The sequence below is a fragment of the Anabrus simplex genome, chromosome X (genome assembly GCF_040414725.1).
Source record: "Anabrus simplex isolate iqAnaSimp1 chromosome X, ASM4041472v1, whole genome shotgun sequence".
In the NCBI taxonomy this organism is placed as follows: Eukaryota; Metazoa; Arthropoda; class Insecta; order Orthoptera; family Tettigoniidae; genus Anabrus; species Anabrus simplex.
The window spans coordinates 193,463,807-193,490,417 of NC_090279.1; the positions used below are offsets into that span (position 1 = coordinate 193,463,807).

A 26,611-nucleotide genomic window follows, 5' to 3' on the forward strand; every position below is an offset into this window, starting at 1 on the left:
ACCTGGTCACCTACCTTCAAGGTGGTGGGTCTCCGTCCACGATCATACCTTTCCCTAACCTTTTCATGAGATACTTTAAGATTAGCTTTAGCCTTCTTCCAAAGATCTTTAATGTTGTCCGGATCTATTGTCTCGGGCAGAATGTCATTCAGAGACCAGAGGTTAGAGAGCGGCGAGTTGGGAACGAACTTAAACATCAAAGAAGCTGGAGTAAATTTGTGAGATTCATGAACCGCCGAATTCAAAGCAAAAGCTAACCAATGCAGGGACGTGTCCCACCTAGAATGATCTTCATGATGATAGGCAATAAGTGCGGACCTGAGATTACGGTTAACCCGTTCAGCCAGAGATGGTTGAGGGTAATAAGCAGATGTAGTTACATGAGAGATGGACAAGTCAAAACAGAATTTACGAAACAGATTTGATGTAAAAGCTTTAGCATTATCAGATACAATGTATTGGCACGGACCAAAAGAAGCAAAAATAGAATTTAAGCAAGTAATGGTGGACTGAGCGGTAGCCAGCTTAGTCGGAAATAACCAGGAAAATCTTGTAAAACCATCTACACACACAAAGATGAACTTGTTGGCATTACCCTTTGACTGGGGGAAGGGTCCCACATAATCGATATACAGGCGTTCCATGGGGCGCGACGCTTGATGAGAAGACAAAAGGCCTACTTTAGTGGACATGGTGGGTTTACTGATCAAACAAGATTTACAAGCTTTTACAAGTTCCCGAATTTCACCGTCCATACCTTTCCATATGAACATTTCACGAATCTTTTCACGAGTTTTAAAGATACCCAGGTGCCCCCCCAATGGGGTCTCATGATAGTATTTGAAGATCATAGGTACAAGAACCGCTGGAACAACAACTTTCATCAACTTATCATGCCTCGAAGGGCAACATAGAACACCATTCCTTAGAACATAAGGGACAGCATGTTCCCCAGAAGAAAGGGTTTCCATTATCGGAGCCAGCGTCGGATCTTCACGTTGGTATTTCTCAATATCCCTAAAAAGCATGGGAGCCTCTGTTAAGATGGCATTAACACCAGATAGTATGGACTCGGAAGGTGATGAACTGTCGACCGGTTCGTGGGTCTCTACGTCGTTATGAAACATACGGCTGAGTCCATCGGCAACAACATTTTCAGTACCTCTGATATGCCGTACATCGAATTGGAAGGCAGAAATACGGATGGCCCAACGGGCTATACGACCTGTACGACGCGGCCTACCTAAGACCCAGCTTAAGGCTTGGTTATCTGTCTCCAGGTCGAATTTGACATGTTCCAGATAGAGACGGAACTTTTCTAAGGCAAATAAAACTGCCAAACCTTCAAGCTCATATATGGAGTACTTTGCTTCTTGAGCTGACAATGTCCTAGACGCATAGGCGATGGGTCGCCTCCCTAGTTCAGTCTCTTGAAGAAGAACTGCAGCTACTGCTGACGACGATGCGTCGGTTTGGACGATGAATTTCTTCGAGAAATCAGGCATAGCAAGAACAGGGGCATTACAGAGAGCTAATTTTAGATCTTCAAAAGCGGCTTGTTGAGAAGGTCCCCACTCGAATTTGATGCCTTTCCTACGAAGAAGGTTTAAGGGCGCCGCTCTATTAGCAAAGTTAGGAATGAACTTCCTGAAGAAATTCACCATACCAATGAACCTGGCGATACCTTTGATGTCCTTGGGAGGTTTAAAATCACGGATGGCCTGTGTTCTAGAATGATCGACTGCTACTCCATCGGGTGACACAATATGCCCTAGGAATGACATAGAGGGCTTAGCAAAGGCAACCTTGGACAACTTAACAGTTAACCCAGCCTTACGAAGGCGATCGAGAACTTCTCGCAGATGATCCAGATGTTCTTCAAAGGTCTCTGAAAATACGACGACATCATCTAAGTAGTGATATAAGTACTCAAATTTGATGTCGGAAAAGACCCTATCTAGTAGCCTAGTGAGCACAGCTGCCCCCGTGGGGAGCCCGAAAGGCACGCGGTTGTATTCGTATAAATTCCAGTCCGTGGCAAACGCTGTAAGGTGTTTAGACTCTTCGGCAAGGGGAATTTGATTATAGGCCTGATTTAAGTCCAAGATGGTGAAGAACTTGGCCTTACGAAACCATGAAAAACAAGAATGAAGGTCGGGAAGTGGCACAGATTGTAACACCACCTTCCGATTGAGAGCCCTGTAATCAATGACAGGCCTGAAACCTCCTTGAGGTTTCGGTACTAGAAAAATAGGCGAAGAATACGCAGACTTAGAGGGCCTAATAATACCGTCCTTCAACATCTGATCGATGATTTCTTTCAGAGCCTTCATTTTAGGTGGAGATAGCCTATACGGTGGAAAGCGAACAGGAATCGAATCCGTGACCTCAATTTTGTATTCAATAAGGTCAGTAACACCAAGAGTATCAGAGAACACCTCGGGAAACGACTGACACAGTTTCCGAATACTATCAGCCTGCTCCTCAGGTAGATGTCTAAGGTCTAACAACATCTCATCCTGGGTAGGCGAAATAGATGAACATGATACAGAATTACACTTTAACAAGGGAATTCTACAATTGGACGCAAATTTGAATGTGCACGACCTACTCTGGAGATCGAGCACAAGACCAGTGTGAGACATGAAGTCCGCTCCCAGTATGATGGGGCAAGACAAATGCTTGGCCACAAACAATTTGATTTTCCATGTAAATTTAAAAACACGAATTTTGACATGTAAGGAACCTAGAATTTCTAATGGAGATGAATTAGCCGAAACATATTTAACAGGAGATGAGTCATAGTCAGGGAGTTTACAAACAGATTTCAATTTAGAATACCAATCAGCCGAAATAATGGAACAAACACTGCCTGAATCTAAGAGAGCTGTTATAGGCTCGTTATTCAACTCAATCCTAAGAAAAGGAACCGGTGCGGGGGTATCCGCCGCAATCCTAAGACACTCTCTGGGGCATTCAAAAAAAGAATTTGAAGATTGCTCATTCCCTGAATTCTCGACCCTTTTGCCCGGGGCTGAGCCTTGGAAAGCAGAATTAGTCGACTCAGCCGAAGCCGCTAGTCACTTTTTATTATTGGCATGGGTGGAATTTGCACCAGAGCAGGAGGGGGTGCTATTTGAGTTTGGGCAATTCTTGGCGATATGTGAGAAAGCCCCACATTTAAAGCAGCCTTGTGATGAACCAGCTCCATTCCTAGTCCCACTTGGCTTGATCAGTGGACACTTGTTGCGCAGATGGTCAGGCGACCCGCAAGCATAACATTTACGGAGATTGACTGGTCGGCGAGGTGGAGGCCGAGTGTTACTAAAGGAAGGCGGGGGTTCTTTCGCGACACGCAAAGAATCGGCGTATCTAACTCCTTCCGCTGAGACGGCCAATGCTTCAAGTTCAGAGAAGGTTTGCGGACACGCCGCGAAACACAAATATGACCTGTAGGATGGCGAAATACCTTCTACAATAGCCTGCACAATCTGATCTTCAGGAAAGTGCAGAGCAAACACCCTAGTGTAGAATTTGATATCTTGAATGAAATCAGCCAAGTTTTCATCCAAGCGCTGTACACGGTAATAGTACTTCTGAATCAGGGAGGACCTGGCCCTAGCCGGGATGAAGTTAGCTAGCAAATGGGCATGGAAATCCTCAATAGATGATTGCTCGGCAATGGCTCTTACGATTTTATCAGAGAGAATACCAATAGCATACGGATAGATAATTTGCAAAATTTGACATGGCGAAAGAGAAAAAACAAGAGCATGATCCTGAAATTCCACTAGAAATCTTAAAAATGAAATTACGTCACTGGTGGTATTAACGGAAAACTTGGATATACCTCTGAGCAACATTGCCAATGGATGAGGCAAGCTGCTAAACCCGGGCGACATAGTAGGTAAAGGTTTCAATGGCAAGGAAGTTAATTCAGCACGTACATTGTTCAACGATGTGCGGCGTTCAGACTCGTTGTCCAATGGGGCAGAGATAGTTTGAGCAGCAACGGTTATCCTATTGCCTTCTCCCTTAGCAGATTCTTCCTCACTACTTACATTCACAACGGTGGGCTGATCAGATTTGGGAGGAACTTCCCCAGTTAACAATTGAGTGACTTTACTAGACAATTCAGAGATAGTTTCAAGGAGCGTATTAGCTTGCTTCCTCTGAACGTCATTCACCTTCAGAGACAACAGATCATTAACTCTATTTGAAAAGTGATATAGCCTGCCTTGCACACGCTTAATTTGATTAGGAGACGGATCGTTTTCATCAAAAAAGCTGACTACAGATGCTAGCCCAGTAATATTCTCGACGATCGTGGAAAGAGACTCATCAATTTCTTTCTCTCCCAAATTGGGGATGGAAATGGGCAAATCAAGGGACTCTCTAAGCTTGTTGGTGTCGATTGCAACCGTGCCTCCAGATTGCACATTTCTGATAGTTAACTCGTATATCAACTCCTCTTTGCGCAAATAGTTAAGGAGGAGAACATCGCGAGGGCCGGGCATGATGACAGAACAATTTTGAAAAACTCAAAAAATTCCAGCAACTGAGACAATTGTTAGAGTTCGAATCAAAGCAATGTTTAGCCGTCAAAAGGGGCTAAATTGAGACCCATTCAACCACGCTCTGCTACCACTTGTTACCGTGTTTTAGCGGTAGTTATGCGTAAAAGAAGGTGCGGGTGTGAATGGGTTTCAAGCTACGAAATTATAGTGCATGTAAAATTAATTTAAAATTTAACAAGGTTATATTTTCTTTTCAAAAACAAAGCAATAACAGACATGGCAGGTACAATGTAGCAAAACAAGGGGAGTTACAATATTTACAGGTTTTGGGCTTCACGCCCTGACTTCAGCGATCAGCTCAGTTTTACCACAAACACAAGTTTTAACAGAGGGGCAGAAAACCCCATTCATCCCTAGGAGCCCCTGGCTCCGAATTACACAGAAAAGCCTCCACGAGGCATATGACACTCCATTTTCAAAAGAGCGATCCGCTCTTAAAATTTAAGCCTCTCAAAGGCCACACCAAACTCTACCTTCAAGCTGTCCTTTAAGGACGTATTCACAGGGGTAAAATACCCAACCTACAGAGGTCTATTACATGAAAAGAAGGTTGATTACATGACCTCTAAAATAACAATTTGAGAGGAGGCGATCTTGCACTCCTAATACACTTTGTTTTTTTTTTTTTAAACCTAATCTGGCTCTGGGCCGCTAACGCAAGGGCTAATCCCATACTACAGAGGTGACTTAGAGAAGAACACTTTACATTACATAAACGAAGAATAGTTTGAGAAAATAAGTTCACCTCAAAACAAATATGAGTGGGAGCTCGAGAGGGTTAGCACTCTCTATCCCAATATGTAGCCTTACAAGAAAAAGATGAAAGGAGAAATTACATTTTAGGAAAAGGTTACATGATGGAAATGCTTCGAACCCGCCGCGAGTGTTAAACTGCCGACCTAGCAAGAAAAGAAGTTATTAATAGGCCATTACCTGGTGTTGAACGGCTGAAGAAGAAAGAGGCGCTTCCCGCCTCCTGCTATGTACTTAATACACTGAAAGATGGAACAGAAGTGGCCCGGAGACCCCAAAATCAGCAGTTTATAACCTCTCGCGGAAGATTCTAGGCGTTAGGGGAAATAAAACACCCTCCCTCAAAGTTTTTATTGGCTAGGGAAAAGAAACCCCTACATAGAGGAAAAAGAAACACATCATTGGTGGAAAATTAATTAAATAAATTCGGGATTGGCTAGATCCAAAATAAGGGGAAAAAGAGGGGTATACAGCCAACTTAAACCATGACAGAAAGAAATTTAACAAAGAACAAACTCTTGAAATAAAAATTTCTCCAACAAAATAGTTCTTTGATTTCGCACTAGGTCGCACTATTGTTGATCTTCAGTAGTGTCCTCTAGAAGAAAAAGTTCACACTTCTTACTTCAAGCGAAACAAAAACACATCAAAAATGACACAGTTCACAAACTCAAAAATTTCCAGGTAGTGACATCTTCTGAGAAATTAGTAGATTAATAGTGTAGATAAAGTTCAGACTTCCTCCAGAAGAGGAGTTTCAACTGGCGCAACTTTTAAATAAACAGAGTAGAGGTGTACCGCCCGGTACACCTTTGATTGATTTTAATAATCTATCTTTAATTCCATAGTCCCCCAGTATGGCGAACATATTTTCCCTCGGTACGCTGTCATATGCCTTCTCTAGATCTACGAAACATAAACACAACTGCCTATTCCTCTCGTAGCATTTTTCAATTACCTGGCGCATACTGAAAATTTGATCCTGACAGCCCCTCTGTGGTCTGAAACCACACTGGTTTTCATCCAACTTCCTCTCAACGACTGATCGCACCCTCCCTTCCAAGATGCCAATGAATACTTTGCCTGGTACACTAATCAATGAGATATCTCGATAGTTGTTGCAATCCTTCATGTTCCCTTGCTTATAGATAGGTGCAATACTGCTATTGTCCAATATGAAGGTACCTTACCAACACTCCATGCTAACCTTACTACTCTATGAAGCCATTTCATCCCTGCCTTCCCACTATACTTCACCATTTCAGGTCTAATTTCATCGATTCCTGCTGCTTTATGACAGTGGAGTTTATTTACCATCCTCTCCACTGCCTCAAGCGTAATTTCACCAACATCATTTTCTTCCTCCCATGAGCTTGGCTGTTCGCAACACCACCAGGAAGATTTCCTTTTACGTTGAGAAGATGTTCAAAATATTCCCTCCACATCTCCAGTGATTCCCTGAGATCTATTATGAGTTCACCTGAATTACTCAAAACACTGTTCATTTCCTTTTTCCCTGCCTTCCTAAGATTCTTTATTACTGTCGAGAAAGTTTTCCCTGCTGCTTGACCTAGCCTTTCCAGGTTATTACCAAAGTCTTCCCACGACTTCTTTTTGGATTCAACAACTATTTGTTTCGCTCTGTTTCTTTTATCTGCGTACGAATCCCTGTTTGCCTCGGCACTTGTTTGGAGCCATTTCTGATATGCCTTCTTTTTACGTTTACAAGCTGCTCTCACTTCATCATTCCACCAAGATGTTCGCCTTTTTCCATCTTTACACACTGTTGTTCCTAGGCATTCCCTTTCTGTTTCTACTACAGCATCATTGTATGCCACTCATTCTCTTTCTATATCCTGGCCGGCTTACTGTCTACCGTTCGAAACTTCTCACTAATCATATCCATGTACTTCCGTCTAATTTCCTCGTCCTGGAGATTTTCTACCCTTATTCGTTTGCAGACAGATTACAATTTCTCTACCTCTACTTAGTTCACTACATATCAGATAGTGTTCTGTATCACCGAAAAATCCCCGGAAATCTCGTACATTCCTAACAGATTTTCTGAATTCGAAGTCGGTTAAGATATAATCTATTATGGATCTGGTACCCCTAGCCTGCCATGTGTAGCGGTGAATAGCCGTATGCTTGAAGAAGGTATTCGTAACTGCTAATCCCATACTATTACAGAAGTCCAGGAAACGCTTCCCATTCCCATTAGCTTCCATATCTTCGCCACATTTACCAAGCACCCTTTCGTATCCGTCAGTTCTATTTCCAACTCTCGCATTGAAATCGCCCATTAGCACTATTTTATCCTTGCTGTTGACCCTGACCACGATGTCACTCAATGCTTCATGAAACTTGTCAACTTCATCCTCATCTGCACCCACACATGGTGAATACACTGAGACAATTCTAGTCCTAATTCCTCCAACTGACAAATCTACGCACATCATTCGCTCATTTACGTGCCTAACAGAAACTATGTTGCGTGCAGCGGTATTCCTGGTAAACAGCCCTACCCCAGACTCTGCCCTTCCCTTTCTAACACCCGTCAAGTATTCTTTATAATCTCCTATCTATTCCTCGTTATTTCCCCTTACCTGAATATCACTTACTCCTAGCACATCGAGATGCATCCTCTTAGCTTACTCAGCCAGGTCTACTTTCTTTCTTCCATAAGCCATATTAGTATTGATAGCTCCCCTTCGAATATTCCATTTTGTTCGCCAAGTTGTTTCCAAGGAGTCCCTCGCCTGTCAAATGGGAGTGGGACTCCATTACTCCCATAGGTCCGAGGCTTGCTTAAAATGCTCTGAGCTCGGTAAATTCATGAAGCGGGATCCTACCCTACTTACACATAGTCCAAGTAAGGATCTCTCCTCTAACGGGTTATGGACCACCGGTGGATTGTATAGTCCTAGCCGCCTGAGCACAAGGAGGGCCATGACTCAGAATATGTCCGAGATGCCCATTCCCATTCCATAGCAACTTGTATCCCGACTCTCTGGACCACTTACTAAGCCACTCAGCCGTTGGCCATGGTTCACGAACTAGGACGTGACTACAGTAACCCACACTATGAACCATGTGTTAGAATTAAGAAATAAAATGTGAAACCCATTCTAACTCGATAATATATTTCGCGAATACTTGTCACTTGGAATTCTACATCAAAACCTCCCTACATGACCCAGACACTGTCCTATTCGGTTTCTTCTAGCAGAGATAGGAAAGAAATAGGATGGGCGAAGCAATTGTCTGTACTCTTAATAAAGGACAACATTTTTATTAAACAATAATATCGTTACAAGGAATTCACATCAAGAAAAATGAATGCTTACTTTTATATACAGAGTCCCTTCCGACTTGCAATATTTATACATAATATTCTTTCTAATGAACCTAGACAGAAGATCTACACTAATTATTATATTACCACTACTATTTACACTCTGGACAACGTCCGATTGCGCGTTACATGTTCTGACGTATGTAACACGATAAGGCCATTGAAGTACGAGTATATTTTAGGTTCAGAAAGTCATATTAATATGTGTCCATTGTTCAGTGTGTGTGACATTACAATTGTTTGCAGAGTACTCAATATAATAGCCCTGAAAAAATAATTAAACACATACAAATGCCTTATTGATATATTGATTGATGTAGAAACGATGCACAATTTGCAACAGTTCAACCCAAATAGCTTACTGATGCAGAATTCGTAATAAAATGTACAACAGTTCAAAACACATGACTCACCCATGCTCAGACCTACGTTCTATGGAACAATTCACATTACATATTTTCTTAAATCACTGCAGTCTTTAGTGCATTTTCAGCTCCATTGAGAATAGTACATGTAGCACAGTTCAATCAATTCTGCGTGTTTCCCATTTGTTTCTAACTTGCGCGGGCGACAGAAGTGTAAGCTTGCAATTCGAACAGCGTATCTCCCTCTCCATTGAAAATTGTTCCAAAGGACGTAGAATTGTGCATCAATAAAACCACCAACAAGTCACTTATGAGTCCCTGATTTTGTTTAAGGTTGCTTTCTATGTGTGCCGTACAAACAACCGCAATTCTACACACATTGCAAGTAGTACACATGTTCATATGTTGTTTTCTTTTCACTCGAAATATTCCATATTTCGACATGTTTACTATCCCTTGTGAAACACCCTATACGTTATATTTTTCAGTGAGATTCAGATAATTATTTTCTAGAAAGAAAACATGCTAATTTTGTTGATTTCCGGCCACTTTCCAGGTAGGAATGTTGGATTGTCTCGGATGTTATCATGGTTTATGTGTGTTAACCTTTCAAATCTGGCGCCATTCCTTATTCGTATTCAAATTATCATTCCCAAGACTGAGCCTACAAGTAGCAACACAAGGAAGAGAGTCTTCTGAAAAACCGCACACGCTTACTAATAGGGTTCCATTACAAGTGAACATTTCCCCTCATTAGGTCTTCATTCTAATGGTTAGTGAAAATATTCGGTTTGAATAATAAAACTGTACAGTATTTTATTGCTTCCAATGAAGAATGCATTTCACTTAACAAAATACTAGCGTTTTTTCTTGTTTCTATATAATTCTGCGACATATTTCCACGACTTCCTTTTTGTCTTCCGACTCCTGTTTCTTCTCCTCAACGCTCCCCAGTCTTCTTTTATCATGTCAGATACCTTCTCCCCAACCATAATAACGGCGGCATTCGTATTGCCAGTTATTATCTGAGGGAAGATTGAAGCATCTGCCACCCGAAGATTTCTTACTCCCCTGACCCGTAGTCTAGGATCTACCACTGCTTCAGGGTCCCAGTCTGGTCCCATCTTGCAGGTTCCTGAGTAATGGCACATGGAAGCTGTGTTTTGCCTCAAGGCGCACTCCAGGTATTCATCACTCATCAGCGGCAGGTGAGAGCAGGTTTGATGGGGTCTAAGAGTAGCTCCATACTTTTGCATTGTGTCTGTACTGCTAAATAAATGCGCCAACTTAGCCCCTTCTATAAGTGTCTTAACGTCAAGTTCGTCTGATAAGTAATTCAGATAGATAGCTGGAGGTGATCTGGGATTGGTATCATTCAACCGAACTGTACCACGACTATTAGGACGCATCAGAGAACTGATTATTTGATAAGCATCTCTGGCGATATGTGGCTGTAAAACTGTGTTGGAAACTTCACCTGTTAAACTATTTGCACTTTCTGTAAAGTCACGTACATTCACCATGTAAACTTCAATATCTGGCCACTCGAGATCATTAGAGTACTTTGTGTTGATAAAACCAGAGCTCCATCCTGCAATATTTCCCATCCAAGGACCGTCATTGTTCAGGAACAACTGTAGAATACTGTTCCTTGTATACAGAACTCGATCATTGATATTTAATAACGGATAATTAACTTCGTAAGTCATGTTCCCTATATAAATATGATCTTGCAGATTATCTCCAACAGGCAGGTCTGATATCACAGGTGAAATTCCCAGCTCCTGCAGGTGCTCCTTCGGTCCTACACCAGACAACATGAGAAGTTTGGGAGAGTGCAAAGCACCTGCTGAAACAATGACTTCTCTTCTAGCATACACTGTGTACCTTTTACCTGTCTTAGTGAACACTACTCCATAAGCTTGCTTAGTTTCTGGATCGATGAGAATACGTTCTACCTCTGAATACATGCTGATATCAAGATTCCTACGATCTTTAGCTGGTTCTAAGAAAGCCTTTGCTGTGCTGCAACGAAATCCATCCCTGGCTGTGTATGTTAGTGGTCCGAAACCGTGTTGTGTGGCTCCGTTGAGGTCGATTATATTGTATCCCATTTCTTGACCTGCTTGGAGAATAACGTCCCGCATCGGAGGAATAGTCTTCATGTAGTCGATTGTCAAATATCCACCTGTGCTGTGGTAAACGGAATCTTGCTGGAGGTCCTTGATGCGCATGTTCTCAGACTTCTTGAAGTAGTATAACACACTTTTATAATCCCACCCTTTATTTCCAAGTGCGGACCAGTAATCATAATCCCTTTTGTTCCCTCGTATGTACGCCATTCCGTTAATTGTACTTGTACCACCAAGAGCTTTTCCTGCACGCACAGGACACTGGTTTCCTTCTCGGGCTTGACAGAAATTTGGATCGAGTTCAGCAAACATTTCCCAAACTTTTGGCCCTGTTTGAATTTCCCAGAAGCTGGAAGGAACTTCTGATACTAACGAAGCATGGCCCCCTGCCTCCAGCAGAAGGATATTCCAGTCGTGCACTTCGGAGAGTCTGTTGGCTATGACACTACCAGCTGATCCTGCTCCCACCACGATGAAGTCGTACTGCTTGTGGAAATTCCTTCCCAGTTCGTTGAGGTCGTGTGGTCGATTTTGATAGATGTCAGGTCGTAGAATTCTGATACCCTCCTCTATCATGGCAAGCAGGAGGGAGGTGATCACAGTTGTAATGGCTGTCCGTGCTGCTGTCCACATCAGCAACATGGTGTGGTTGCTACGCAACAGAAGAGAACGAAATTAAATTAGTTGAACGTAATGAATCATTATCCGTATGTTAGTAATGATTCGTAATAGAGATCACAGTATTTAAAATTATTGTCCTTAAACAGCTACACGTTTAAGTTCGTTATAGTGTGAGTTTTTGTTCAACCTGACTCATATTACTGGTAGGTCCTGATTTTTAGATAGACAACCGAAAGAATTATGATGGTCATTATTATTTTTGTTTTAAGGGTGGAATGATCGAGGTATTCGGCGTCAACCGAATAGAATGCCTGTGCAAATTCAGCAAATCTTTAAATATCAAATCATACGCAAGATAACTAAACGAAATTTGCTTATCACAAACCTGTCTCAGATATAGATTGAATTGTGATGATCTAAGTCAGTCTTCTCTTATATATATATAAAACTGTCGACCATGTAGATCGAGAAAAGTTATCTGATTTGGGGCTGTAAACGCTCCATTTATATTAGCGCCTCCGTAGAACGATTCAAATAGCTCAAATAACAAACGCCGGTACTATGAATGACAATTACATGAAATACCAATAGTTACCAGAATAAGTAAGATCCAGCGGGAAGGCAAGCTAAAGAAGACGAAAATCATTTAACTACCCAGAACCCCCCTTCCCCTTCTCAGTATTCAGAGAGAAGCTGTTTCATTCGTCGAGGTAATTCCCCTAGATGGTGCTTCACATTTACAGCCCGGTTTGAGACAGACAACACAGTGAAGTATCGGGCACGATAACATTTGTACGATGATAAAAATGTATAAGACGTCGAATATCAAAATTATATTCATTCTCTCTTTGTTACAATGGTATGATGGGGAATTTAAAAAAGAAAGCATTTTGTTATTTTTCCTTATAGGATCGATTTGCACTGCGGGTAGGACTTGAAACATTATTTTTTTACCAATTATATGCAGCATTTATCTGTAGACCCAGTATTAAAGAAGAAACGGGGCAGGTCAATAAGTACTTGCAATTTGGCTCTAATTGTCTTTAAGTTGCCTCTATGGCGTTGTGTGCTCACTAGCCGCTAGATGGCACCGTTGTCTACGTCTGTGGTAGGTTTCAGCGTTATCAGATCAGTACAGCTTGCGCTGATACGACGTAAAGGCGGACGCGCCACTGTCTGTCTGCACCCACGAAGAAAAGCGTTCCGTAATCCGCTTTTTTATGGTCTGAGGGTGTACCAGGAGCTAGGATTGTGCACAATACGGGCACAATGTTTTGCCACAGCGGATGCTTCCATTCCGTGCTCTGACGTTTGCTCTCTGGTTCGAAGTGGTGAACCTATGTTTCCTCTCCTGTCACGATCATTTCACCTTCGCTAACATGACGGTCCAGCAAGTGCTGACAGACTCTCACACGATTGCGCTTCTGCTCTTCAGTTGTTTTGGAACCCACGGTTTGCCACGTCACCAACTGTCACTCATCCGTTATTCAGGATCATATCACGCACTTGTTCAGTATTGGTATCAGTTACGGCTGCAGATGGACGCCCGGATCTTTCCTCATCCTTTACGCTCGTGCGACCCCTTTTGAACTGTTCAGTCCACTGGTAAACAGTTCGCTGTAGCAAGACATTGTCCCCGTATTGTGCTGAAAGTTTTAATACGCCATTTTAAGTTCAGAAAGTCATATTAATATGTGTCCATTGTTCAGTGTGTGTGACATTACAATTGTTTGCAGAGTACTCAATATAATAGCCCTGAAAAAATCATTAAACACATACAAATGCCTTATTGATATATTGATTGATGCAGAAACCGTAATAAAATGTACAGCAGTTCAAAACACATGACTCACCCATGCTCAGACCTACGTTCTTTGGAACAATTCACATTACATATTTTCTTAAACTACTGCAGTCTTTAGTACACTTTCTGCTCCAATGAGAATAGTACATGTAGCACAGCTCAATCAATTCTGCGTGTTTCCCATTTGTTTCTAACTTGCGCGGGCGACAGAAGTGTAAGCTTGCAATTCTAACAGCGTATCTCCCTCTCCATTGAAAATTGTTCCAAAGGACGTAGAATTGTGCATCAATGAAAGCACCAACAAGTCACTTATGAGTCCCTGATTTTGTTTAAGGTTGCTTTCTATGTGTGCCACACAAACAACCGCAAATCTACACACATTGCAAGTAGTACACATGTTCATATGTTGTTTTCTTTTCACTCGAAATATTCCATATTTCGACATATTTACTATCCCTTGTGAAACACCCTATACGTTATATTTTTCAGTGAGATTCAGATAATTATTTTCTAGAAAGAAAACATGCTAATTTTGTTGATTTCCGGCCACTTTCCAGGTAGGAATGTTGGATTGTCTCGGATGTTATCATGGTTTATGTGCGTTAACCTTTCAAATCTGGCGCCATTCCTTATTCGTATTCAAATTTTCATTCCCAAGACTGAGCCTACAAGTAGCAACACAAGGAAGAGAGTCTTCTGAAAAACCGCACACGCTTACTAATAGGGTTCCATTACAAGTGAAAATGTCCCCTCATTAGCTCTTCATTCTAATGGTTAGTGAAAATATTCGGTTTGAATAATAAAACTGTACAGTATTTTATTGCTTCCAATGAAGAATGCATTTCACTTAACAAAATACTAGCATTTTTTCTTGTTTCTATATAATTCTGCGACATATTTCCACGACTTCCTTTTTGTCTTCCGACTTCTTTTTCTTCTCCTCAACGCTCCCCAGTCTTCTTTTATCATGTCAGATACCTTCTCCCCAACCATAATAACGGCGGCGTTCGTATTGCCAGTTATTATCTGAGGGAAGATTGAAGCATCCGCCACCCGAAGATTTCTTACTCCCCTGACCCGTAGTCTAGGATCTACCACTGCTTCAGGGTCCCAGTCTGGTCCCATCTTGCAGGTTCCTGAGTAATGGCACATGGAAGCTGTGTTTTGCCTCAAGGCGCACTCCAGGTATTCGTCACTCATTAACGGCAGGTGAGAGCAGGTTTGATGGGGTCTAAGAGTAGCTCCATACTTTTGCATTGTGTCTGTACTGCTAAATAAATGCGCCAACTTAGCCCCTTTTATAAGTGTCTTAACGTCAAGCTCGTCCGATAAGTAATTCAGATAGATAGCTGGAGGTGATCTGGGATTGGTATCATTCAACCGAACTGTACCACGACTATTGGGACGCATCAGAGAACTGATTATTTGATAAGCATCTCTGGCGATATTTGGCTGAAAAACTGTGTTGAGAAATTCACCTGTTAAACTGTTTGCACTTTCTGTAAAGTCTGACACAGTCCCTATATAAATTCCAATATCCGGCCACTCAGCGTCCTCAGAATATTTCGTGTTGACAAAACCACAGCTCCATCCTAGAGTAGCTCCCATCAAAGGTCCGTCATTGTTCAGTAAGAACTGTAGAATACTGTTCCTTGTATAGAGAACTTGATCACTGTTATTTAATAACGGATAATTAATTTCGTAAATCATGTTCCCTATAAAAATATGATCTTGCAGATTATTTCCAACAGGCAAGTTGGATATCACAGGTGAAATTCCTAGTTCCTGCAGGTGCTCCCTCGGTCCTACACCAGACAACATGAGAAGTTTGGGCGAGTGCAAAGCACCTGCTGAAACAATGACTTCTCTTCTAGCATACACTGTGTATCTTTTACCTTTCTTAGTGAACACTACTCCATAAGCTTGCTTAGTTTCTGCATCGATGAGAATACGTTCTACCTCTGAATGCATGCTGATATCAAGATTCGTACGATCTTTAGCTGGTTCTAAGAAAGCCTTTGCTGTGCTGCAACGAAATCCGTCTCTGACTGTGTGTGTTTCTGGGCCGAAACCGTATTGTGTGGCTCCGTTGAGGTCGATTATATTGTATCCCATTTCTTGACCAACCTGGAGAATAACGTCCCGCATCGGTGGGATGGTCTTAAAGTGGTCGATTGTCATATATCCACCTGTGCTGTGGTAAACTGAATCATCTTGGAGATCCTCGATCCGCATGTCCTCAGATTTTTTGAAGTAGTACAAGACACTTTCGTAATCCCATCCGCTATTCCCAAGTGCTGACCAATAATCATAATCCCTTTTATTCCCTCTAATGTACGCCATTCCGTTAATTGTACTTGAACCACCAAGGGCTTTTCCTGCACGCACAGGACACTGGTTTCCTTCTTGGGCTTGACAGAAATTTGGATCGGGTTCAGCAAACATTTCCCAGACTTTTGGTCCTGTTTGAATTTTCTGGAAGCTGGAAGGAACTTCTGATACTAACGAAGCATGGCCCCCTGCCTCCAGCAGAAGGATATTCCAGTCGTGCACTTCGGATAGTCTGTTGGCTATGACACTACCAGCTGATCCTGCTCCCACCACGATGAAGTCGTACTGCTTGTGGAAATTCCTTCCCAGTTCGTTGAGGTCGTGTGGTCGATTTTGATAGATGTCAGGTCGTAGAATTCTGATACCCTCCTCTATCATGGCAAGCAGGAGGGAGGTGATCACAGTTGTGATGGCTGTCCGTGTGGCTGTCCGCATCAGCGATGACTTGTACATGGTGAGGTTGCTAGGCAACAGAAGATAACGAAATGTAATTAGTTTTGCGTAATGGAACATTATCTGTTTGTAGGTTGAATTGTTATACGGATTATAAAACACTCTTCCCCCAGTTTCGGATCAGTAGAATCTGGGGAAAGGTATTAACGTATTGCAACCGAATTTCTTTTGGCATATGCATTTTGAATAATCCTTATTAGACTTAAGTTTGCCTTATACAACATTTTTGGATGTATTCATTGTTTTAATGTGAATTTTGCACGTTATCATATTTTTATAAACTCCTAGATTTTTAACATTCTTATATATTCTAGGCAGAGCCGTGTTTGTGCACGAGTCTTAATAACCCGGAACCAGGGGGACAAATTTACAGTGTGGCAAAATATGAAAATATCTAATAGTTTGAAATCGAATTTTTAGAATGCGCGCACTTTCGTTATATTCAAAAGCGAATGCTCCCGACATGAATAACGGAATTTTCATTCCGCTGATGTGAAAGCTGTCGGTAATAATATTGTAAATACCACCACCAGTGCCGGATTAAGGTGTTTGGGGGCCCTGGGCTATTTAAAAATGTGGGGCCCCTTCTTTGTAACATCACATAAGGCTGGCATACTGAAGTCTTTATAGAACTACTTCCATTAAATTGATGAATAAGTGTTGAAATACAATAGACTACAATTTTTCTCTATTTTTCATGTTAATATTTCATAATACCAAAACACATTTTACATTTGTCTCATCATCACTATCAAATCGATATACAAGACAGAACTTACGTTTTTTGACACCGCTAGGATATTTTCTATCCATTTTACAAGAACATTACAGTTGTAACTTACGAATGGTTCAATAATCAGAGGTGAACTGGAAGTTCTCTTCCTGATGCAAAAATATACTATAGCATGCGCATTCCACCGTGCTTCCCCTGTCCCCTCCCGCTCACCTCCTAGACCCCTTCCCCCTCTGCCCGTACTCGCAAGCTGCCAGATTTAAATTTTCGTCAACCATAACCTTTACAATAATTACAGTGCGTAAGTAGCGAGGATTCATGTCTCCTGGCGGTAATTGATTCTAGCAGTGATGAAATGCTAACGCAGACAGCTGATAAGAAGGAAGAGTGCGTGTTTGATATTTTGCGAGCATAAATATTTATATACTGTACATGCACGGAGGGGGAGCATCAGGCCTTTTTATACAATTTTAGGTTTGGCCAAGGGCCGAGGCCCCTTAGCACGCAGGGCCCAGGGCTGCAGACCCTTTATCCCCCCCCCCCGTTAATCCGGCCCTGACCACCAGAGTGTTGAAACAATGAAATACAGCCCCCTTGGTTCTGCGTACCTGTATCAGGATGACTTCGGGCTGCAACTTATTCAAGCGGGCGGCGGATGAACGCCATCTGGAGACAACCCCGTGGTGTTGAACGAATCGAGAATTGTATTGTGTAATAGCTCAACAAATTTATCTCTATAAGGTGGTTAATGCATTAACTGACGACAATAGTTCGCTTCACGAGTTATGCTTTAATGTTAGAAAAGGAAATTTAAGATGTCGGCAATTGTTTATTACTCCAGTCTCCAAAACTGTATTTTTTAAGAACTCTCCGTTTGTCAATATGTGTGAAATATACAATAACTTAATTAATAAGTATCATATAGATCTTGACTTTGCTTATGAATATGACACATATGTAAATATATTAAAAGAATTTTTCTCGTCGAAGTCATTTGTTTATATGTATAATATTTACATCATTTTGTTGCAATTTTCTTGTTTGATTTATTAGCAGGCTTCTGTATATGATATATTGTTTCATACAGAGCATTATCATCTCATTTACAGAGCTTTTTCACAATTTCTTCTTTTTGGTATATCTATGTTATTTGTTCAAATCATTTGTAAAAGCTACCTATAATTGGAGCGTGTTTCTGTTGGTGGCACATTTATTAAATAAATAAATAAATTTTGTGAAAGTTTTCATGTTACGTACCCAACATGAATGGTCAGAAACGATTACGATAAGTATCGCAAATCGTCTGCTGTTGGAACAGTAAACGAAAATCGTCAAAAGGATCTAGTACCAGGAGGAGATACTTTAAAACCAAACGATTACACTTATTTTTGGCTGATGAATAACATTGCTAGAGACTACAATGCTGAAAATGGAGTGAAACAGAATTAGGACAATTTTTGTAATTACATATCCAGACAGTTAGCGATTTCACATAAAAGTGGTGTTTAAAAGAAATCTTTTAAATGGAGACATTATGAAACGTGATTAAGTTATCTCGTTTATTCCCGCAGCCAACGATCTGTTTATGTGCTCCTTGTATTTTTTTTTGGGGGGGGGGGGTGATATCCGAATTTGCAACTACTGGCTTCAATGATTGGAAGCACAGAAATCAGCGGTTAACGGAGCATTGGAATCTCCACTCTCATTGTAATAACTTGTCAATGTTTAAAAGACACAGGGTTGACAGCCGTCTGCTCTCTCAGTTGGAATGATTATTACTAGGGCCCGGATGTTTATGCAGTAATAGGTTAGATTGCAAACTTACTGAAGCGAGTGACAAGTAGAGTCTACCTTCACAACGATTAAGCTATGGGGTTTGCGTAAATTTTAGGGGTACGGCCCATCAGAACCCCTATAATTTATGTTACTGTTGCTACACTATGGAAGAGCGGGTAGCCGACACTGCCTACTAAACAAATTAGTTTGCATTCTAACCTATTACTGCATTAACATCCGGGCCCTAATTATTACTATTTTTTTCAGTTCGTTTTGGCCTATTAGGGACGACGGGGCTCGTCTTAGCCAACCATTCCACAACGGTGGTTTTCGACAGACTTTCTTCCCCCACACACAGTCTTTATTTTTTATCCTCCATCTGTGTTACTCCTTCGGCAGCTAAGAACAGAATAACAGCACTTTGGACCTGTTTGGACGTATTCGGTAATAACCTCGCATTTAACGCACGCACTTTCGTACGAAATGTTTAGCGATACTTCTTTGTACGAGGGTGAGAAGTAAGGAGGGAGCTAGCCTGGTTCCGGTATTACTGTCAACTGAATGGAAATGAAACCTGAATTGAATCGATAGTATGATGGATCGATATGAACAACTGTGTCACACACACACTTTATGTAACATTATATAACACTTCGGGATGCGAATCTTGTTCGTAGCATGAATTCTCAGAAATATCACTTCCACAATCACAACAACAGTAGTAGTACGTAAAGTGTTCGCCAGATGTCTCACGGCGATGCATAGTCGATTCATAGTTTGTGTTCAAAGGTTGCCAGTACAAATCTCGGCGATTGCTGAGGTCTACCGATTCAGAACTAGGGAGTCCAGGTATCACTAAAAGTTTCGTGAGTAATACCCGCATCGGGGTCGCGCTACGTTGCATGTCCTCTGCAGCAACACCCTCAAACGCGAACTTTTTGATCCCGCCTGGTATACAAATGTGGAGCAGTGTTTTCCCTAGGACCTTTTTAGGAGCTCACCGCTCTGCCGTTTTTACGCTATTGGGCGATTTCGCCGTGCGGTTAGGGGCGCACAGTTGTCAGCTTACCTTCGGGAAATAGTGGGTTCGAGTCCCATTGTTAGATAGATAGAGAGCTGTGATTTATTTTAACTGGCAAGGTCTTAAAATTAACCAGTGAAATACATTTTTTAAAATGACAATCCACATTCTGTTTCCGGTCATTCAAACAGGTCAGGAATGGAATGAGTGAACCCCCTATCTAGCGGCGAAGATAGGAATTGTGCCGGCTGCCGAAGCCTGTCGCACTCGTCTGGGGCAATGAAAATTACTGACAGATGAAATGAAATGATAGTGGAGAGTGTTGCTGGAACGAAAGATGACAAGGAAAACCGGAGTACCCGGAGAAAAACCTGTCGCGCCTCCGCTTTGTCGAGCACAAATCTCACATGGAATGACCGGGATTTGAACCACGGAACCCAGCTGTGAGAGGCCGGCGCGCTGCCGCCTGAGCCACGAAGGCTCAGTGAAATACATAAATAACAAAATAAAAACATTAAAATATTGAATAAATGGAAAAAGAGGCTGAAATAAATTACAATGCTATTATGCTATCCTACTGTACTCAAAATACATATTATAATACACAATATAAAAGAAAATTTTGCTTCCTAAGTACAATAATATAATACCTACGAAGAGATAAATAAATACAATGAGTTACAATATTAATAATATAGATAAACCCACTATTATTTACAATTAATTTGTCCAATTCCAATAGTTGCCTGGCTGAAGCTAATTGAATGTACGTCCGCCATGTTTCCAATGGTCGCATAAGCAAGGGGACTTTATTCTTCAGTGACGAACTATGTTGAAAATACGCATTATAGAGTCACAGGTGCAAAATTAAAGACCGTTAGCCGAAAACGTAGAGCATTATAATTAGAGCCCGGATTTTTATGCATTAATAGGTTAGAATGCTAACTTACTGAACCGAGTAGCAAGTATAGTCTACCTTCACAACGATTATGCTATGGGGTTTGCATAAACATGAGGGGTACGGCCCATTGGAACCCCTGTAACTTATGTTACTCTTGCTACAATATGGAAGCCCGGGTGGCCGACACTTCCTACTAACCAAATTAGTTTGTAATCTAACCTGTTACTGCATAAAAATCCGGGCCTTAATTATAATCATAAGAGTTCGAATAGTGCCACTTCATCCTCCTTGCGACGCGAGGCCAGCATGATGATCAGCTTATTGTAGAGTAGTTCGAAAAGGATACAAGGAGATCTGAGATACGTACAATGACATACGAGGAGGCCACGAAATCGTAACCCTGCTTGGTTGTTGTGGTTAAGCATAAATTACAATAAAAACCGTGGACATAAAAGAGTATTTATGACGGAAATCCTTAAAACGAAAGGGAATTACGATAGGTTACAAACTCATTCTGATAATATTTTTAAACATATTGCATTCCCATGAGTGGCACAATACTGGCTTAATTTAATTATTTCTTATAATGTAGGGGACACCATTATTTCTCCTTCCAGTATCGTACTGGAATTACTTTTTTTTGGCTACTTGTTTAACGCCGCAGTAGCATGTCGAAGGTTTTTGGCGACGGAGAGATGAAAAACGGCTAAAATTGGGAAGGTGGCGGCCTTGGCCTTAATTAAGGTACAGCCTGGTATGAAAATGGGAGACCACGCAAAATCATCTTCAGGACTGCCGCGGTGGGATTAGAACCCACTATCTCCCGAACGCAAGCTCATAGCACCCCCTCTAGGTTGGGGTAGAATAACAACCACGGTATCCCCTGCCTGTCGTAAGAGGCAACTAAATGGGGCCCCACGTTATCTTCACTTGGGAGCGTGAGTTGGCGACCACAGGACCCTTAGCTGAGTCTAGGAATTGCTCCCACTTGTGCCAGGCTCCTCACTTTCATCTTTCCTATCCGACCTCCCTTGGTAAACTCGTGTTCTTTTCCAATCCCGACGGAATTAGGTTTGCGAATACTAGGGAATCTTTAATTTGCATGCCCTTTCATGGCATTTGTCTCTTTATGGCAGACACCTCCAGTTTTCGAAGGATCGGACCCCTTCCATTTTTTTCCGTTTGACTAGTGTTAACAGCTGTACTTCCTCTTAAAATAATCACCACCACCACCACAACCAAGCTTACAGATGTACGACCCTAACAGCAAAGCCATCTCGCTCGATGCTTGGTTTACTATGTGAAAGGTAACCTTGAAAGTTGTCCATTATGAACTGTAGCCTAATTTTAAATATTAATCAGCCCATCAATCAATCAATCAATCAATCAATCAATCAATCAATCAATCAATCAATCACTACTGATCTGCATTTAGGGCAGTCGCCCAGGTGGCAGATTCCCTACTCTGTTGCTTTCCTTACCTTATCTTCAACGATTTCAAAGAAATTGGAAAAATATTGAACATATCTCTTGGTAAGTTATTCCATTTCCTAACTCATCTTCCTGTAAACGAATATTTGCCCCAATTTGTCCTCTTGAAGTCCAACAGTATCTCCATATTGCGATCTTTCCTATTTTTAAAGACACCACTCAAACTTTTTCGGCTACTAATGTCATTCCACGCCATCTCTCCATTGACAGTTCGGAACATACCTCTTAGTCGAGCAACTCGTCTCCTTTCTCCCAAGTCTTCCCAGCCCAAACTTTGCAACTTTTTTTTTTTTTGCTTTTTGTTTTACGTCGCACCGACACAGATAGGTCTTATGGCGACGATGGGATATGAAAGGCCTAGGAATGGGGAAGAAGCGGCCATGGCCTTAATTAAGGTACAGCCCCAGCATTTGTCTGGTGTGAAAATTGGAAACCACGGAAAACCACCTTCAGTGCTGCCGACAGTGGGGTTCGAACCCACTATCTCCCGGATGCAAGCTCAGAGCTGTCCGCTCCTAAGTGCACGGCCAACTCGCCCGGTGCAACATTTTTGTAACGCTACTCTATTGTCGGAAATCACCCAGAAAAAATAGAGCTGATTTCTTTGGATTTTTTCCAGTTCTTGAATCAAGTAATCCTGGTGAGGGTCCCATACACTGGAACCATGCTCTAGTTGGTGTCTTACCAGAGACTTATATGCCCTCTCCATCTACAATAAACACTTCATAACTTTCACAGCTGCAAAATACTGGTTTACTATGCTTGGTGTACGTTTGACTGAAATAGGCCTACATCATACCCATGTCCAAGCACAAGACATAGACAGTGACACATAGCTTCAGGACCATTATGGGAAAAGCAAAGAAAGAACCTGAATATCAAACTTCATTGAACCACACACCAACAACGGATGGCAAAAAGTGAACTCTCAGGAACAGATAAACAGGCTACCAAGAAATAATCATTTATAAGTCGGAGACAGTGCTGGATTAAGGTGTTTGGGGGCCCTGGGCTATTTAAAAATGTGGGGCCCCTTCTTCGTAACATCACTAAGACTAGCATACTGGAGCCGTTATAGAACTACTTCCACTTAAATTGATGAATAGGGAAGTGTTGAAATAGACTTCATTCTCTATTTTTCATGTTAATATTTCATAATGCCAAAACATATTTTACATTTGTCTCATCACTATCAAACCGACATACAAAACAGAACTTACGTTTTTTGGCACCACTAGGATATTTTCTATTCATTTTACAAGAACATTACAGTTGTGATTTACGAATGGTTCAATAATCAGAGGTGAACTGGAAGTTCTCTTCTTGATGCCGTGCTTCCCCTGTCCCCTCCCGCTCACTTCCTAGACCTCTTCACCCCCTTCCCCCCTCTGCCCGTACTCGCAAGCTGCCAGATTTAAATTTTCGTCAACAATAACTTTTACAACAACAATTACAGTGCGTAAGTAGCGAGGATTCGTATCTCCGGACGGTAACTGATTCTAGCAGTGATGAAATACTAACGCGGACAGCTGATAGGAAGAAAGGAAGAGTACGAGTTCGATATTTTGTGAGGGTAAATATTCATATACATGCACGGAGGTGGAGCAGCAGGCCTTTTTATACAATTTTAGGTTCGTCCAAGGGCCGGGGCCCGGGGATGCAGCACCTTTACCCCCCTAACCCTTAATCCGGCCCTGGTCGGAGAAAGGGAACATTATCATATGGCTGGCATTCTTGAAAGCGAGAATCTAACTTTTCATTTCTTAAAACGTACGATGATCAATCGCCACGCACAATTTCACTCTCACCTCAACATTATGTTCTCGCGCCAACTCGCTTCTTTTTTTTTTTTGACAACCGTTAACATGGCCGCGGCCGACTGGATCCCTCGCCGCGCTCTTTAAACGAGCGACGCATCAAGTCGGCCGTGACATGGCTGTCCTTTATCAACTTGCTTCCGCAGGGAGCGCTGATGTCAGGCATACAGCCTCTCTATATGTTTTTCTAGCTCGTTGGTTCCAATAGATGAAATGATCCATCATCAGGTGCTGGAGTTCCATCGCTGTAGGATGAGAACCATTCATTTATTCATTCATAATGTAAGTTGTCTCCTCGGCCCCCCTGTGAGTGAGAGCGGTAGAATAACACCCAAAGTACCACCTGCCTGTCGTAAGAGGCGACTAATTGGGGTCCGTTGGCGAGCACGGAGCCCGTAGCTGAGTCCTTGGCATTGCTTCCACTTACTTGTGCCAGGCTCCTCACTTTCATATATCCACTCCGACCTCCCTTAGTCAACTCTTGTTCTTTTCCGACCCCGACCGTACTAGAGCACTCGAGGCCTAGGGAGTCTTTCACTTTCACGCCCTTCGTGGCCCTTGTCTTTCTTTGGCCGATATCTTCGTTTTTCGAAGTGTCGGATCCCTTCCAGTTTTACCTCTCTGATTAGTGTTATGTAGAGGATGGTTGCCTATTTGTACTTCCTCTTACAAGGCTAGATAATATAGTCATCTGTTATTATTATTATTATTATTATTATTATTATTATTATTATTATTATTATTATTATTATTATTATTATTATTCCTGGTAAAAATTGACACCTTGACACAAGATTTTTCTAACATTGTAAGTAAGTGGAAATTAATGAAATCTTACTTGGAATGCGTCCCAGACGAGAGGTGCGTTCATTGCAATGTCCAGGAACCCACCATCCCGCCCCCTAGAATTACACTTACTTTTATAACCTAATGAAGAGCATTACTTGCCATTTTCATTGCTGAAGTAGCTACTTGCATTCCTATTGGCCAATTTAAAGTGGCACGCGATGCCATTCCCGTCAATTGTGATAATAAGATTGCGTTACCAACCCTGGCACAATAAAAGTACAAGTAAACCTGGGGGCGTACCCCTGTGCTTGTCCCTTTATCACTGGTCTTGTCCAGGTCCTATCCTAACCGGTCGCACGGCAAGAAAAAAACAGGTCCTAAAACGATAATCACCACCACTACCACCCATTAGTTCCTCAAGCACCACCCTTAGTCTCTAAGTACGGAAGTTGGCAGCATTGTACACTGCCTAACAATGTCCTCCCAGAGAAGGCCGCGAGAAGTAAACAGATGACACTCGTTCCGCGCGTATGTCTGTGTTACGTAAATCTTGTCTCGAAGTATTGATTTATTCCGTAATACAATTAATTGTTAAATTGCGTGTGAATTTATTTTAGATTCCCATAGATTAAATGTTCCTTGCTCAGATTCTGGAGTTCGGTAGCTGTAGGCTGAGAATAATTCATTCATTCATTAATACTCTCTCCCCACTTGGAAGTTATGTGTGGCTGGGAGATGAGAGTTCGTTTAATTAATTTAAAGTTAATTCATTCATTTATAATATCTGTTGTAAATGGAGAATAACTCTTACCTTGATATGCAGTGGCTTAGTTGATGCTGTACCCTCAGCTCCAGTTCGTTATTTCTTGTGTTGTTGACCGAGAAATTATTCCCCTAGTGTCGTGCTTGCTTCACTGCTTATAGAAAGTACGTTACTGGATGTATCTTGAATGTGAAATACTGCAAGTACTCCATCAAACAGAGCTTTAAATAATATGGAACCTTGACAAGTGTTTATGCTATACTTCTTGTGTTTATGGTGACCTTTTAACAACCACTGTGTGTGATCCCTGGGCAGAGTGTTGACTCTGTTAGACGTGATATGCTGACGCTCAGAGCTCACAGATGTATTTCTAGTGACCTGAATAATTTCTCTGATCATTTTACTAGCCAAGGTGGTCACGGTTGTTGTGGGAAAGACGATGGGGAGTAAATTTAATGGAAACCAGTACTCTTTCAGATCACAGTGCAACCATCAGGACCAGTTGTCCATTATACACGCTAATCTTCATTGTAGACCATTCTTCTTCTTCTTCTTCTTCTTCTTCTTCTTCTTCTTCTTCTTCTTTAATACCTTTTCTTCAAGTGCCATACCCAGTCCCCCAGACGTTGGCCTTCACCCTGGAGAAAGCACCCATTTCTTTAGCCAACTTGATAAGTTGTTCGGTTTTGTTGACGCAAGTCCAATCTTGGATATTTCGGGGTCATGACATCGATGGTCTACCACCTCCTCGCTTGCCTTCTATTTTTCCTTGTAATATGAGGTGTAGAGCCCGTACTTTCTAAATGAGTTGTTTTCCTGGCTTTGGTGATATCTGCCAACTCACGCTAATCTCTAGTTCTCTTTAACACTTCATTATTGGTTACAAAATCTGCCCAGGGTATTCTGAGCATTCTCCTGTGTAACCACAT

The 26,611-nt window shown here is 41.8% G+C and overlaps 1 protein-coding gene across 1 annotated transcript; it reads right to left on the reverse strand.

Annotated features, from left to right (window-relative positions):
- Positions 1 to 8,606: 8,606 nt before the first annotated feature.
- LOC137503088 (glucose dehydrogenase [FAD, quinone]-like) lies at positions 8,607 to 25,857 on the reverse strand. The gene is made up of 2 exons (XM_068230538.1): positions 25,731 to 25,857; positions 8,607 to 11,834 (listed from the first exon to the last, which is right to left on the reverse strand). Exon 2 carries the CDS (start codon positions 11,822 to 11,824, stop codon positions 9,908 to 9,910), a length of 1,917 nt encoding a protein of 638 aa, XP_068086639.1. The 5' UTR covers positions 11,825 to 11,834; positions 25,731 to 25,857; the 3' UTR covers positions 8,607 to 9,907.
- Between the last annotated feature and the right edge of the window lie 754 nt (positions 25,858 to 26,611).

What these genes read in the sequence shown, in the direction of transcription:
- LOC137503088 (XM_068230538.1), bottom strand. Translation starts at nt 11,824, where the DNA reads ATGTTGCTGATGTGGACAGCAGCACGGACAGCCATTACAACTGTGATC.